This window comes from Lissotriton helveticus, chromosome 3_1, assembly GCF_964261635.1.
Source record: "Lissotriton helveticus chromosome 3_1, aLisHel1.1, whole genome shotgun sequence".
Lineage (NCBI taxonomy): Eukaryota > Metazoa > Chordata > Amphibia > Caudata > Salamandridae > Lissotriton > Lissotriton helveticus.
Genome location: NC_136061.1, coordinates 1,836,691,278 through 1,836,706,782, shown reverse-complemented (window position 1 = coordinate 1,836,706,782; position 15,505 = coordinate 1,836,691,278). Strand labels below are relative to the sequence as shown.

Here is a 15,505-nt window from a genome sequence, read left to right as displayed (position 1 = left end):
ATACAAACCTTTTTTCCTCTTCTATCCATAAAATACAATATAAATTCAAACCTCTTACTCTCTTCTATTCTTCCAAATCCAAATAACTGACTAAGCTATCCACCACTCCACCACTCAAATTACTTTCATATTTCACTATACTAATTCAACACTAATCCTTTATGGGTTCTGGAGCTTCAACGTCTAGTCAGGGGTAGTAATTGCTATATAAATGCAATTACAATACAATACAATACAAAGTTACCAGATCAAAGACCCAGAAAAAATAAATTTGTTACATTGTCCAAGGGAAACTGCTGTCAAAAATGATATATTGGATGATGAAAAGATTGATGTGGTTTCAATTGTTATCTTAACGCAACATAAACTGAATGATGATGAAAGAAAACTGTTATCCAAAGGCCTTAACATTTGTCCAGTTTCCAAACCTGATTTTAACCAAATAAATATTGATATTATAAATTTGTGCGTAAGCTAAAGTTGAAGAAATTCTTTGCATTGATTCCCAAAATTGAAAGTCATCGGGCAGCACCATATTTAACATATAGCGATAGAACCAGCCATGACGTAAAAGATATCCAAACATTATTGTCCTTGACTACAGAAGAAGATAGTACTCCTTCTGTGTCACAGATCCTGATGGATCTGAATATTCCTACTGACCTAAGCTTAGATAGTGGTTTTAAAACAAAATCTACTTTTCAACCAGTATTGAATACGTGTCAACAGAACATCAGGTTATAAATACTTTCTACATATGGACTCTTGTTGAAATTTGTGCTGTTCTGGAGTGTTATGTAAATTAAAATTGGATCTGTAATAGTGAAGAATCGAAACTACTTTGTTGTTGTGCTCTGAATTATCAAAATCTTTCTGTATATATGTGTGAATTTTACTTTCCATATATTAACGTACATTACTATGATGGCATAGTGTCCATTTATTTAGCACACTATACTTTTTTCCATATTGTACTAACAAACTTAACAGTGGTGCAGACATCGTGTTACTTCCACTGCCATCTTGTCTTTTATCTGATTGTATTGCGTGGTATTGTTGTGCACTCTGTTGCTGTATACTCTGGTTGAAATTCGTGCTGTTTTGGAGTGTTATGTAAATTAAAATTGGATCTGTAATAGTGACGGATCAAAACTACTTTGTTGTGCTCTGAATTGTCAAAAACTTACAATACAATACAATACAATAATTGTCTTTAAAAATTAAATTTAATTAATAACATGTCAAGAGTACGGACTAGTGAGGTCATGGCAGCCCTTACTGTCTGGGTTCCTCCTTCATTTGACATGGCCTCATTGACTGTGGAATGGGCATTATGGCAGAAAGGGAGTCATGAACTCTGGTGCATCTACACCATGCAGGAGTCCACACTACTGCAACTTTTGAGTCATCGTACCAATGACTGATGCCAGTGAAAGTTAGCTGAACATAAACTCTGGGGCTTATTTACAAGCCCTTTGCACCGCTGGTTGGTCACCTTTTATAGTCGAAAAAGTGGCGCACTGTCTGTGCAAGGGGCTTGCAAATAAGCCCCTTTTTGTCTGGATGGCTGATCTAGTTTGAGCATCCTTTGCACACCAGGGTCACAGTTGATTCAAAATGGCACACAGATGTTGGACTTATTATTCTGTATTTTGTTTTAGGAAAAAAAGACCTACTTTCCTTTACACACCAGGGTCACAGTTGATTCAAAATGGTACATAGATGTAGGACTTATTATTCTGTATTTGTTTTAGGAAATAAAGACCTATCCTCTTTTGCCTACCTCAATATTGGCCCTTGCAATCAGGTCTGAAGCTTAACACAAGCTCAAGAGATCCAGTTTACCAAAAACTAAATTCATGTGGTGAAACAATGGTTCAACCATGCAAATGTTTTTGTTATCACATTCGAAGACCGAAAACTGAAAGTATATGATTTTTGTTTTACTTGTTAGAATCCGGTAGCTTGTTTTGATTTAGCCTCAGTTCATTCCATTGACTACCTTATGTGAGCACTTTTACTCTTTCTCCAATTCATTGAGCCCCACTTGTTTCCTTCTCCAGTCTCAGTCACTGGTTGGTCACAACATTGACTTGGCTTAGCTTAGCTCAAAATAACTCACCTATCTATAAACTGCACAAACCAGCCCCATTTCCCAGTCCTTGCTAGATTTGCTGGAACCCTACATCTTTTGGTGAACCTCCCTGCATTGCTCCATCAATAAAGACATGGGTTTTAAGACTTCTGAAAGATGGAAACAAATCCCCCCTAAAATGTAGAAGTATGGTATAAAGTGTTGACATGAACAACATACCACATCCGTAGGAGGTACAGCAGTCTCCTTCTTCAAATGTCACAGTGAACTGGAAACCAGGATCACAGTTATTCAGTGGGCGAAGACAGAGGTTCGGGTTACATTCTGCACAACAGGTATGTAGGGTTAAGAGAGAACATTAGCTAGACCTCCATCTCAGTATAAATCATATTTGAATCATGAAAACATTGAAGAGACAATTAATTACAGTTGTTGCATTACTTTTTTTGTTCTAATCCATTCTCTCTTTTTCTAATGTAACTTTGCAATGTTTGGCATTTTTTTAAAAAGAAACCTATGCAATAAAAGCATTTGAATACAAAACAATCCAATGTATAAGAACCCTCACTTAAGAAAAATTCTACTTCACCACTAAGACCATCTGTGATATTTGACAAATTCAATGAGTCCCCAACGTCTACCAAATACACTCATCATCATTGGTCAGTGAAAAAGTTGCCTATGAGGCCTTGCACTCATATTTGTTTTGTAAATGTTATACAGCTCAAAATAAAGTTTGTAAAGAGGATGGCTCTATTAAGTGAAGTATTTGACCGTCTACTCCTGTGGGGGACCTATGCATTTTTAATCAGTAAATTACTGGTGGAGACATAATTCTACCACATAAGAGAATTGTCACTTACAACTTCAGTCAAAACAACTCGAAAGGGTTGTTGTGCTGAAGGCACGGTTTCACCTAACTGAGAGTCCAAATCAACACACCACTCTAAAACTAAGATTTCTCCATTGGTGCAGATGTCTAGCTACCTTGGAAACACTCATATTGTGGATTCCTACATCAAGAAAGGTTATTACCACTTTGCTTAGCACATTGTGAATTAGCACTTTGTTCTTTTGCTGTGAAAAGAACTGAAGACAGAAACAGTGCTGTATTGATTGTAAGACCACTGTCAGGCCTGGCACCATTGGTGTGGGTCTCCCTGCATGTTTGCCTTTGCCTCCTGTGTTTTTGCTCTGTGTTGGACTCTGTTCTGTTGGTCTAGATGCTTTGGGCACTTTGCCACTGCTGTTCACTTGCAAAGTGCAAGTGCTCCCTTGGTAAATTGTTGTTATGGATTGGTGATTCCATGATTGGCATATTTGATTTACTTGTCAGACCCTAGTACAGTGCACTGTGTGTGCCCAGGACCTGTAAATCAAATGCTGCTAGCGGGCTGCAGCACTGATTGTGCCTCACACAGAAGCAGTCTGTACAATGTAACTCTGTCCTACCATTGCAGAACCTGTGTGCAGTCTAGTACGGCCATGTCGACTTGGAGAGTGCACCCACTTGCAAGTCCCTAAACCTTTCCTTTTCTACAGATTAGTCACCCCTAAGTTAGGCCCACGGTACCCCTGTGGGCAGGGTGCATTGTATGTGAAAGGCAGGACATACCCTTGTGCGTGTGTGGCATGTCGTGATAGTGAATTTCTGCTGAATTAGTTTTTCGCTATTGCAAGGCTACTTGTTCCCATAGGACAGAATGGAGGGTTTGTTTATAACATCTTATAAACATAACCACCCCTGGGAACAAGGTAGGAAAATAAAGTTTAGTATGCCTGAACTCGGAATGTTAAAATGCATCTTTTGGTGAGGGTGATTTTTTATTCTGTGTTTGAAAATACCACTTTTAGAAAGTGGGTATTTTTTTGCTTAACCATCTTGTGTGCCTCTTCTAGGTTTGTGTATTGTATGTCTGGATTTTGGATGACAGGGGCTGGAGAGGGGCAGTGGCTCCAGTGAGCCTGAGGAGTCAGGGCTGGGCTGAATAGACCTGGGCTGCCCTTTGGAGTAGGGGAAAGAGATTTCCTTTCACCTGAATGGGCCTGGTCTCCCTTCAACAATGCTGTCTCCAGCTCCTGCCAGGTAGCTGTACCAGAGTGGACAGAATTGGTTTTGGCTGGGTATAGAAACTCTCTGCCTTCAGAGAACAACATATTTTTGTGTATAAAAAGAGGGGACCACGCCCCAGACTTTTAGATCCCTTCTGGGAATCAAGGGGAACTGACAGAGAAGCTGAGGAGGATTGCTGCCCATGTGCTGTTTGCTGTCTGCTGGTGGCTATTTGCTGTGAAGGAAAGGAGAAAAGGACTTTGCTGTTTGATTTGTCACCTGCTTGAGAAAAATATATCCAAGGGCTTGAAATTAAGCTTGCCTCCTGTTCTTAAGTCTCAGGGACACTAAGACTGAATTTCTTCTGTCTCTCTGCATCTGGAACTGCTGTTTCAGCTGCCACAGTAGGAAATTGCAACATTGACACCGATGAGCGAGGCAGTAACTTGCGCCGAAGCCATGGGCACTGCTCGTAAAGAGCATGGCGCACTGCCCCGACTTGCACAGTAGGCCCAATGCCTACTGACACCATGATGCATCGACTCCAAAGCCTTCATGGAGGTCACTGCCTGCACCGGAGCCGAGGACACTGCTCCTGACTTTCACGACTCACTGCCCCAACTCGCACCGTAGCCCCGACTTCACTGACGCCGGTGCTTCATCAACGCGGAGCCGATCCTCAAAGTGGGTGACTACTGAATCCATCGACATCACACCGTTGTAAGGAAATGATGCCTCGCCACCATTGTGACATCACCTCCCCGCCACAGTAAGAAACCAACTTCTCACCTCCCCTGCACTGCAGTAAGGAACCGAGGCTTCACCTTCAGTCGGGTCGTAAGGCACCAACGCTGCCCGGCCCCAATGAAGCATCACCTCCCAGACACCGTGCGCCATCATTGCTTTCATCAATTCCAAGGTACTGTTCTTTGTTGGTCTGCTTGACTTCGTGCCTGACGTTACACACCTCGCGGTCGGTGCCGTTCTTTGGGATTTTTCATCTGTCACGACCAGCTGGAGTTATGTGTTGCTACAAACTTTATTTGAGTGAATAACCTATTTTAAAGGATATCTTGATAACTGTATTGTGGATTTTTGTTGTTTTGGTCTTGGGTGGTTTAGAGAAAGATTACTTATTTTCCTAAACTGGTGTGGTGTCTATTTTTAGTGTTTTTACTGTATTACTGTATGTGTTCACAAATGCTTTACGCCTGTGAGATAGGCCTCTTTGCTCGTGCCAAGCTACCAAGATGGTGTGCAGGGGTTATTTTAGAGGTGTATTCCCCTTACCCGGACAACAAGCAAGATCCCCTATTTGGACAAAGCTACCTACCTCTACCAACTAGGGACCCCCATTTCTAACAACCACCCAGAGAAGGATAGATGACACTAACAAAACTAGCATATTTGATGCTGACAAAAGCATAGCAGATGTTGTCAAGATAAACAATAATGCCATGGCTAATAAGTGATAGGGATTTATGATGTGCAAACCACTAAAGATTCCTCCAGCACAGTGGGTTCAGCCTTCATTGTAGAGAGGGTACTTGAACGGTGTGACCTTTCCTCCCTTTATGCCCACTCCGGTTTGTGAGCCCCTTTAGAGGGTGTTCCTATAGGTGCTCCGACCGGTCAGTCTGCATATATCTGTTAATGTGCTTGGGCATTTGAGTTTTGCATGCAATAAGGAGCATTTTGTTTTCAAAAGTAAAAGCACTAAATTGACAGTGATCTTCCAGGTGGTGTTTGCTGCTTTGCTGAATTCGGAGTCTGTAGCCCATACCACGTCATCTGAGTAGCCATCGAATGCTCTGCCTCACTAACCTGAGATTCGACTGTTTTAAAATGTACATATTTCTGAGATTGGGGGTCCCCAGTACAGGACCACCAGGATACCAAAGGTAAAAAAGACCTCAGTTGTTGCAATGTAAAAAAATGCTTATATAGCGCACATATCACCCCCGAAGGGGTCTCAAGGCACTGTACACATACCGCTGTGGAACCCTTGCTGGCCTTTCCCTGTGAAGAGCCCACTCCTGGGCACCCCCAAGGTGAAGCCAGGCATCCTAGCGCTGTTGGGTGTGGGGCCGTTGTGGAGATTAAGCAAGCTATTGCCCAGAGTTACAGAGTGGGACCCATGCTTAGAATAGGCACCGAGGCGAGAATTATCAGGTTCAGGGAAATTGAGCCCAAGACCCGCCGAGGCAGGAATTGAACCCTTATCCGGGCCAAACCTCTGCATCTGGGTCTGCCGCTCTAACCATTGAGCCACACTTCTCCACTCAATAAGACCCTAGTAGCCACTGACTTCCCCGAGACCCTCCAAGCAAGATTTCTCACATTACGTTATGATTGTTCAGAAAAACATTTGCATGACTACCACTTACATCACAGCCCTCCCAGCCGTTCTCATTGATAACAGCTCCTCAAACACTTTGAGACCCTGGCAAACTTCTACAGGAAACCCACATGCAGGAGAAAATACGTTTAAATATGCCCTGTTAAATCCCACTGAAACTTGTTTAATGCATACTTGCAGTTTATATTTTAATCATGATATTTGCTATTTCTTTTGCAGAGTGGCTGTCCTAGCATTATTGATAGAAGGGAATAATAGACAGCCAGAGAGAAAACTACAGCAGCCGAGGCCAAGCAGAACTTAAAGGCAGAGCCAGTTAGTTCTATGACAGGCAGACATAGGGACACTCTTTGGAGACCACCAGCAGGGGGTGCCAGAATGCTAACCAAACCATCAAATATAGCAGATAGTTACTGCATGGCATAGCACATATCTTTCACCAGCACTGCTTACCCTACGATGAACTTTGAAGCTCTATTCAGGGACTATGCAACAGCGATGGTTTAGTTTGGCACTCAGTGATCTAAACCAGACACTAAGGAAGGGTGGACTTATTTTCAATATGTTGTCATTTTAACATACTATTAATACTATTTAGGGAAACATTTTACTTCATTAAATCAATTTAATTCGACTATATACCAAAATGCAACTAAAGGTGATCCGTTTATTTAGCAAAGTATCCGCCACTGTGCAGCACCACGTGTGCCCATTTTTAGTAACAAATATTTGATTGAATTCTACAAAAACATTTAGCAGATGGTAGATTATGTGACACGTGCCAACTCCATAATGTGTGTTCAATGCAGGTAAACATATACATCCTAGATAGCTAGAATATGCCTTGTACGCACTCCCAAAAATCCTTAGAATGATTCTGCTCAGAGAGAGGAAGAGTGAGAGGTAGAGGTAGGTAGAGAAAGGGAGAGTGGTTGAGGTGAAGGGTTAGAGAGACATTGACCCGTTTGACCATTCCTTGAACTGTCTCTAAGAAGTCTACAGATACTCACGGCATTGTTCGAAGGGGCAACATGGGTTGTCCGGGTCTGGAACCACGATCAGCTCAAATCCTTCTTTGTCGCAAGGTGCTACCATGGGGGTGTCACAGACTAAAGGACTGCACTGCACAGTGAAGGTTTTGGAACAAAAACACTCATTGCAACCACTTAGCCAGGTTTCTCCACTCTGCAAGAGGAAATAATATAAACATTCATGAGCCAGACTATCAATACTGCACCAAATACTAGCACAGGAAGAGGAGATGGCAGTAGAAATTACTCTATAAAACCACCCAAGGGACTGGCATCCCACACAGGGAGTATGTTTTCTTTATTTGTAACTGTAATAGATCCTCTTCATTCATCTTTGTCCTTGCTTCGATTCAAGAAAATCACCCATTGTAGTGTGCACATGGCTCAACATGACAAGAGCATGGCAGCTGCAAAGAGAGAGCTGTCTCCAGGGCCGGCCTAAGGCATGTGCAAGCTGTGCACCTGCACAGGGCCGCCAAACCCCAGGGGCCGCCACGCCAATATATATCCTTAGATACATATTTGCGTGGCGGCCCCTGGGAGGGATTTGGCGGTCTCGGGCCCCCTACCTACACTCCCTGCTCAGGGCCTCCGTGAGCATTGAGCCGGCCCTGCTGTCTCGGTTATAGCAGGAGTGTAACACAGGCCCCTGCAGCCCCCGCGGTGTGGGGGAGCCCTCACCCTCCAGGGGGCCCCGTCAGCACCGCACTTCTGCTGGGGAGCTCTGGATTAAGTCCGGAGGAGGCCCCTTCACTTACCCTGCAGGGGGGCCCCCTCAAGGCTCGTTATGCCAGTGGGTTATAGGGGCCACTATCTGAGGCACATCCTTGTGTGGTGTGGCAGGAAGGTATGGGTGCTGCCCCTTGTTTCTGTTATGATGGTTGTTGGTCCCATGTTTACCACAGAGAGTGAGTAAATGGCCTCATTCAGTCATCCATTTTATGGAAAAATATAACCACAATGGAAACATTATCTCTTATGATCGATTAATGCTACAGGGCCCCCTCTGGCTAACAGAGTCATGATGAAGAGGGATGAAGTTGCCATTGTCTTTCTCACAAGGGAAAACTGCAGGACTACAAAACGGGGCCAGACTTAAAAAACATACGAACATTGGTACGGCGCATCGGTTAAAGTCATAGACGTACAGCATTAGCACTTTAAAGACACAACTAATAATGTAAGGGCGGTCTAAAGCAAAGTTCTTTTCATCGTGCACTCAGGCAGAGCAACAGGGACAGAAGTTGAAATCAAGTTGTTCAGAAACAGTGCGGTTAAAGGGCACTGTCGGTTCACAGAGAGCTGCCAGGAGAGAATAACTTGTAGACAGCTGTGTTGAAGAAACCGAGATTGCCCATGTGACAAGTTTTTCCCCCGGCGACCTGGTGCCGCCTCAGTTAGCAGTGAGCCTCTGATGGAGCAAGGTTTCATAAAGAGACTTGCTCGGATGCGATCCTCTCAAATAACGTGTAACATTGTAATCAACATGTTTGTAAATACTAATAATTGCATTACAACTTTTTACATTGAAGCTAGGGGAAGCTTGTCAGTGTGCTTTACTAATAAGTAACCCAAGTGTCTAAAAATGGCTGCTGAAAACGCGGGAACTTTCTGCGCATGCGTGTACTGCATCTAAGTAGTATGACGTCTATCACTTTGGTTGGAAATCTTTGCAGCTGCGCAATAGCCATTAAGACGGCCGCTTGAAACTCATATGTTAATGCACATGCAATGCTTAAATTGGATCACGCACGTTCTATTAAACTGCTAATGCAATAGTTAAAATAAATTAAAGGGATTAGAGTAGGAATAAGTGATATACAGTGCCTTCATTTATTTTCGTATTCTAACATGTTTTTCATTGACTTTATTATAAGTTCGTATTTGGGCCTGGAGGCTGACTGAAATCCCCATTCCGCATGGTTTATGCGCAAGCACACCAACCTCTATCAGAATCCATGATGTGACATTGAAACCCAGCCAAGGACGCTCTAGCAAAGAAGCACTTGGGAGCCTCACCTCTCGACCCGAAGAAGGGAAGGAGAAGAAGTCAAATTTTGCATACATTGGAAATGAAATTAAATATGAAATGCAGGTAGGAATAAAGCATGGGAAAGTAAAATTAAGGGGCAGAAATATTGAACAATGAACTAAAGAAAAGACATTACATTAGTATGGTGTGATGACCTCTCCCCACCCCATCGCCCATTCAGAAGTAGGGGTTTCACGAATATTGAAACATTGGGGGTGGTACATACACTTAGAATAGTATAACTAAGGTAGACTTAGTCAGTTAGATGTCAGACTTGTCACCGACCTGTCACGGACACAACACCGATGCAGATGATGGATGATACCAAGGAGGTCAGAGACGCAGCTCGAGCACCCAGAAGAAGAATCGAGAGAGAAGAGACAGAGAGAGAGAAGAGTCGGAGATATGGCTGAAAAAGAATCGGTCCATCTAGAAGGGGCAAGAATCAAAGAGAGTAGTACCAGAACGGGGTGTGACGCTGGCGTTGCACTTAGAAGAGGTTACCTATCCTGTCCTGAACCTGTCCTGAACTGTCCGCTCCTGACTACGCAGGAGTTCCCTTGCCAGCTCCTTGGCCAGGGCTTGGTCCTCACACCATTCTAGGTAAATATAAGTCCATGTAGTTTGTCCTTGTACTGTACTCTGTTTCTTCCCTTTCCAGGTACCAATGTCATGAGGTCCAACTAAGTCATTGTGTTTTACTTTTTTGATCATTTTCCTTAAAAGAAGTTGGTGTATGATATGTATTGGTGTCTGACTTACAAAATGATTGCATAGATAAAGCTTTTAAAACTCTCTTGAGTCTGTAGTCATTCAAAGAAATAAAGGTAAATGTCATTTCTACCTATTCTGCTAACAACCTGATCTATTGACCAGAGGAAATGAAGAAGCAAGGTGATAAGGGTTGGTAAGAATTGATGTAAAGGTAAATTCATCACACAGGAATATAAAATTCATGATCTCAGCAGTGATTATCAGCTTATGTGTGAATGTTTATGGGCCCAGGTGAGTATGGCAGTTTTATGAGTAACCAAAGCTGATAATCTCGCTGGATCACCTCACCCCTGGAAGCCTGTCACTGCTTATGTATGCCCATTAAACAGCATTCTTGCCTCTTCTGCCCAGAGGGTATAAACCAGACATTGGAGAGGGAGGGGTTAGGAAATCCCTGTGTTTAGCAAGCTGTGGGACTTCCGCCAGCCCCACTCCTGAGAAGGTTACCCACAGGGCCGCCCGTCCATCAGCTGCTACTATGCAGTAGTCGGCGAGCAAATTATCCTGTCGTAGTTTACCCACCACCACCCACTGCTAAAACCCAATCAAGCAGACGGTATAGCACGACAGGTGTGGCGTTTTGTGCGAAATTGCAACTGGTTGCTCATGTAAAGTGCTCACCTTCGGTTTGAGTTTGCGCTACATATTAAAAAAAAACACAAGGGATGAATTAGGTCCTTCCTGGTAATGCCCTCTGATACACTGCCCACTGCTCATCACCGCTTGGCAGCTATCGTGCACAGCTCAACCTAATACTATGAGAGCTGGGCGGGACCAGTGTTGCCAGATTTTGAGACCCATCCCAAGCCCAAAGCTACCCAAGTTCAACCCAAAAATCAGCCCAACGCAGAGCAGTCTCAGCCTAACAACCAGCCCAATAATGAAACTCTCAAATTCAGAAAACATTTTAAAATCATTCTAAAATCTATTTATTATACATATAGTAGGAGAAGGTACACTGGGCAACAATGGGCTTCTGCAATCATGCCTAAATTCTATTAATAACACTCATTTTGATGACCAATTCCCACTGTGACCCTGTGTCACCACACATATGTAATGTAACTGACGGGAAAGCAGTGCAAAAAAGCAGGAGCTTAAAAGAGCCCTCTCAAATAAAAAGGTATATCCCGAAGTAATCACTGCCTTTGCAAACCTCCTCCAGTCTATTTCTGTTCATGGTGTGGAGTGCAGTTTTCTTTTATCGAGAAGTTCTACGCCAGAAATAGAAAACTAGGCTGGACAGAGGTTGGGTCTCACGTTTTCCAGGATTAGCTGGGCCCTCCTAAACTACTTTTAGATTAAGATAGTCTCCTCGTTGGCATACCCAGGGCTTTAAGTGGGCCGGTTCCTGCCAGTGCCAAAAAACCAGCAGTTCTGCAAAACAGCTCTTAATTTTTGCCATCACCCTTCGAGTGAAATTAAATCTTCACTCGGCTGTACTACCAGCCATCACCTGCCTTTGATGTAAACCTGGACATAGCTGTTTCAGATTGCTATGTGTGACATTTTCATAATTTCACTGAAAATATGAGCGACATTTTCTTGAGCACATTTTTATAATCTAAGTACAGTTAAGACACCTCCCCTTATTTTTAGGTCTTGTGACCTATCAATGCGCATGCGCATTGAGAGAAGCGAGTCTATAGGGCTTTAAACAAAGTTTACCTAACTGTGGCGATTTGGTGCTGTGCCCGTGGCTTTTAGGTCAATGCGCAAGCGCATTGACCTAAAATGCGCGTGCACATCACCAAATCGCCGTCTGTTCCCTCAGCCGCACTCCTCCCACACCTTTGAAGTGAAGCTTAGCTTCACTTCAAAGGCCCCGGCTGCTTCACACCCTCATGCCGCTCTCCCAGCTCCGCCCCCTCCCCTGCCCGCCGTGTGCATTTCTCCTCCCCCCCCCCGCCCCACAGCAATGCCCTCCGTCTTGTTTCCTTTCTTGTTTTTCTTTCAGGTGAGATATCTTTTCCATCAGTTGCGATAATACAGTTCTCATATGCATTTTTTAATTATTAGCAGCATATACACAGGCGCCCCTTCGGCGCTTTTGCTCTCAACCCTACTATCCTGTCAGCCACATCTCTATAAGTTACTCGAAGCATGGCCTGACATGTGCACAGCTTATTCCGGCACCACCATCCTGCCAGACGCTTCTGCTTTGTTCGCCCACCGCATGGCCCTATTTGTGCACATTTTACTTTCGTGCATACCCTTACCCGCAGCCTCTCCTTCCCCACTTCTGCCTTTTCGGGTCTCGCGCTCACCGCAGACCCCTTCACATGGCTCACACCCACATTTTTTTCAGGTTACCATGCCATTCCCCACCTATGCCCCATCATTTCCGGGTAGGACGCGTGCACCCAGTGGACTCTCGGCCTTGGCCCGCTTATTCTGCCAGCCGCTTCTGCTTTGGTCGCCCACCGCATGGCCCCATTTGTGCACATTCACTTTCGTGCACACCCTTACCCGCAGCCTCTCCTTCCCGACTTCTGCCTTTTCGGGTCCCACACACCGCAGACCCCTTCACATGGCTCACACCCACATTTTTTTCAGGTTACCATGCCAGGTTACCTCACTCACCCTCAACCCCTCACCCTCACTCACCCTCAACCCCTCACCCTCAACCCCTCACCCTCACTCACCCTCACCCTCACCCTCACTCACCCTCACTCACCCTCACCCTCACTCACCCTCACCCTCACTCACCCTCACCCTCACTCACCCTCAACCCCTCACCCTCACTAACCCTCACCCTCACTCACCCTCAACCCCTCACCCTCAACCCCTCACCCTCACTCACCCTCAACCCCTCACCCTCAACCCCTCACTCACCCTCACTCTCACTCACCCTCACTCACCCTCAACCCCTCACCCTCACTCACCCTCACCCTCACTCACCCTCACCCTCACTCACCCTCAACCCCTCACCCTCACCCTCACTCACCCTCACCCTCACTCACCCTCCCTCAACCCCTCACCCTCACCCTCCCTCAACCCCTCACCTTCACTCACCCTCAACCCCTCACCCTCACTCACCCTCACTCACCCTCACCCTCACTCACCCTCACCCTCACTCACCCTCACCCTCACTCACCCTCACCCTCCCTCACTCACCCTCACTCACCCTCCCTCACTCACCCTCACTCACCCTCACCCTCACTCACCCTCACCCCCTCACCCTCACTCACCCTCACTCACCCTCAACCCCTCACCCTCACCCTCACTCACCCTCAACCCCTCACCCTCACTCACCCTCAATCCCTCACCCTCACTCACCCTCACCCTCACTCACCCTCAACCCCTCACCCTCACTCACCCTCACCCTCACTCACCCTCAACCCCTCACCCTCACCCACCCTCACCCTCACTCACCCTCAACCCCTCACCCTCACTCACCCTCAACCCCTCACCCTCACTCAACCCCTCACCCACCCTCACTCACCCTCACCCTCACTCGCCCTCACCCTCACCCTCACTCACCCTCAACCCCTCACCCTCACTCACCCTCACCCTCACTCACCCTCACCCTCAACCCCTCACCCTCACTCACCCTCACTCACCCTCACCCTCACTCACCCTCACCCTCACTCACCCTCACCCTCACTCACCCTCACTCACCCTCACCCTCACTCACCCTCACCCTCACTCACCCTCACTCACCCTCACCCTCACTCACCCTCACTCACCCTCACTCACCCTCACCCTCACTCAACCTCAACCCCTCACCCTCACTCACCCTCACTCACCCTCACCCTCACTCACCCTCAACCCCTCACCCTCACTCACCCTCAACCCCTCACCCTCACTCACCCTCAACCCCTCACCCTCAACCCCTCACCCTCAACTCACCCTCACTCACCCTCACTCACCCTCAACCCCTCACCCTCACCCTCACTCACCCTCACTCACCCTCACCCTCATTCACCCTCAACCCCTCACCCTCACTCACCCTCACCCTCACTCACCCTCAACCCCTCACCCTCACTCACCCTCAACCCCTCACCCTCACCCTCACCCTCCCTCACCCTCCCTCACCCTCACTCACCCTCACCCTCACTCACCCTCACCCTCACTCACCCTCACCCACCCTCACTCGCCCTCAACCCCTCACCCTCACTCACCCTCAACCCCTCACCCTCACTCACCCTCAACCCCTTGTGGAAAAGTAAATTTTGCCATGTTCTGTGTCCCTACGTGTTCCCCATGTTATGTTATATATGCATGATTAATATGAATATGTATTCCCCATGATCGATTAAAGACGCAATTACAGTTGTGTCCAACTCTAGTATGCCAGTTTCCAGTTCTCGTGAAAGCTACGAGTATTAGGCCTATGTAAAGCTACGTTGCCACGTTTCTCAGTGTGCACGTTATTTCATTGTAAAGTCCCCGTTTCTAGGCCTCAAAAGGGCCCGGACTCAGATTCAGCTCCTGTCTCCTGAACCCTCTCCGAGGAGCGATACAGCCCCCACCTGTATCCCTGACCCTTCACTTACTTCCTGCCTCACAGTGCCCGGCTCGGCCTGGCTCTGCCTGCCAGTCTGCCAAGAGTATGTTATGATTCCAGTTATCAGTCCAGCTCTCCTTCTCTGCATTCCTAAGCTACTGAATCGCATCAATAGTTTCAGTCATCGTCTAGCCTTTACGTCTCCATGTAAGAGAAATACTGTATTTATGGTCATTTAATATTCCTCAACACACACTACATGTAGAATAATGCATGCACTAGTCTTAGAGTCTGTTAGCCTTTACCCTGATAACTTTTGGTTTCTATCAACATGTTCTCTAAACATCAGATACTAGATAGTGTTTAGGTACATGTCGCTCTGACACTCCAGACTTTCGTCTCCTCTTCTAGTGCAGAAGTCATAGCCCCCAGCTCCTCCTGGTAACACGTCATTGCCAGCTTGCGCGCACCACTAGGTCAGAGGTCAGAGGTCCCGGCTCCTTAGGTAGCCCCCTCCATGTTTCCGCCCCATTTATGACATATTCTGTTACGTTTACATCACATGTCTATGTACACGCCTCTTGTTACACCCACTTTATACCTTATCTTTCGCGACTGCTACGAACTCCACCCACTGCTACGCCTACTGTATTTACTGTAATGCAATTGTTTTAGTATATATATGTTGTGCACTGTTATTAAAAAGCTAGC

The 15,505-nt window shown here is 45.9% G+C and overlaps 1 protein-coding gene across 1 annotated transcript in view; it reads right to left on the bottom strand.

Moving 5' to 3' along the window:
• Nucleotides 1-15,505, bottom strand: part of LOC144823881 (mucin-2-like) — a 1,553,567-nt gene that overhangs the window by 211,267 nt on the left and 1,326,795 nt on the right. The window contains exons 34-35 of the mRNA XM_078682769.1: nt 7,518-7,692; nt 2,315-2,419 (exon numbers count right to left, since the gene is read on the bottom strand). Of these exons, the coding sequence (XP_078538895.1) occupies nt 2,315-2,419; nt 7,518-7,692 (280 nt within the window). The remainder of the gene's footprint in view (nt 1-2,314; nt 2,420-7,517; nt 7,693-15,505) is intronic.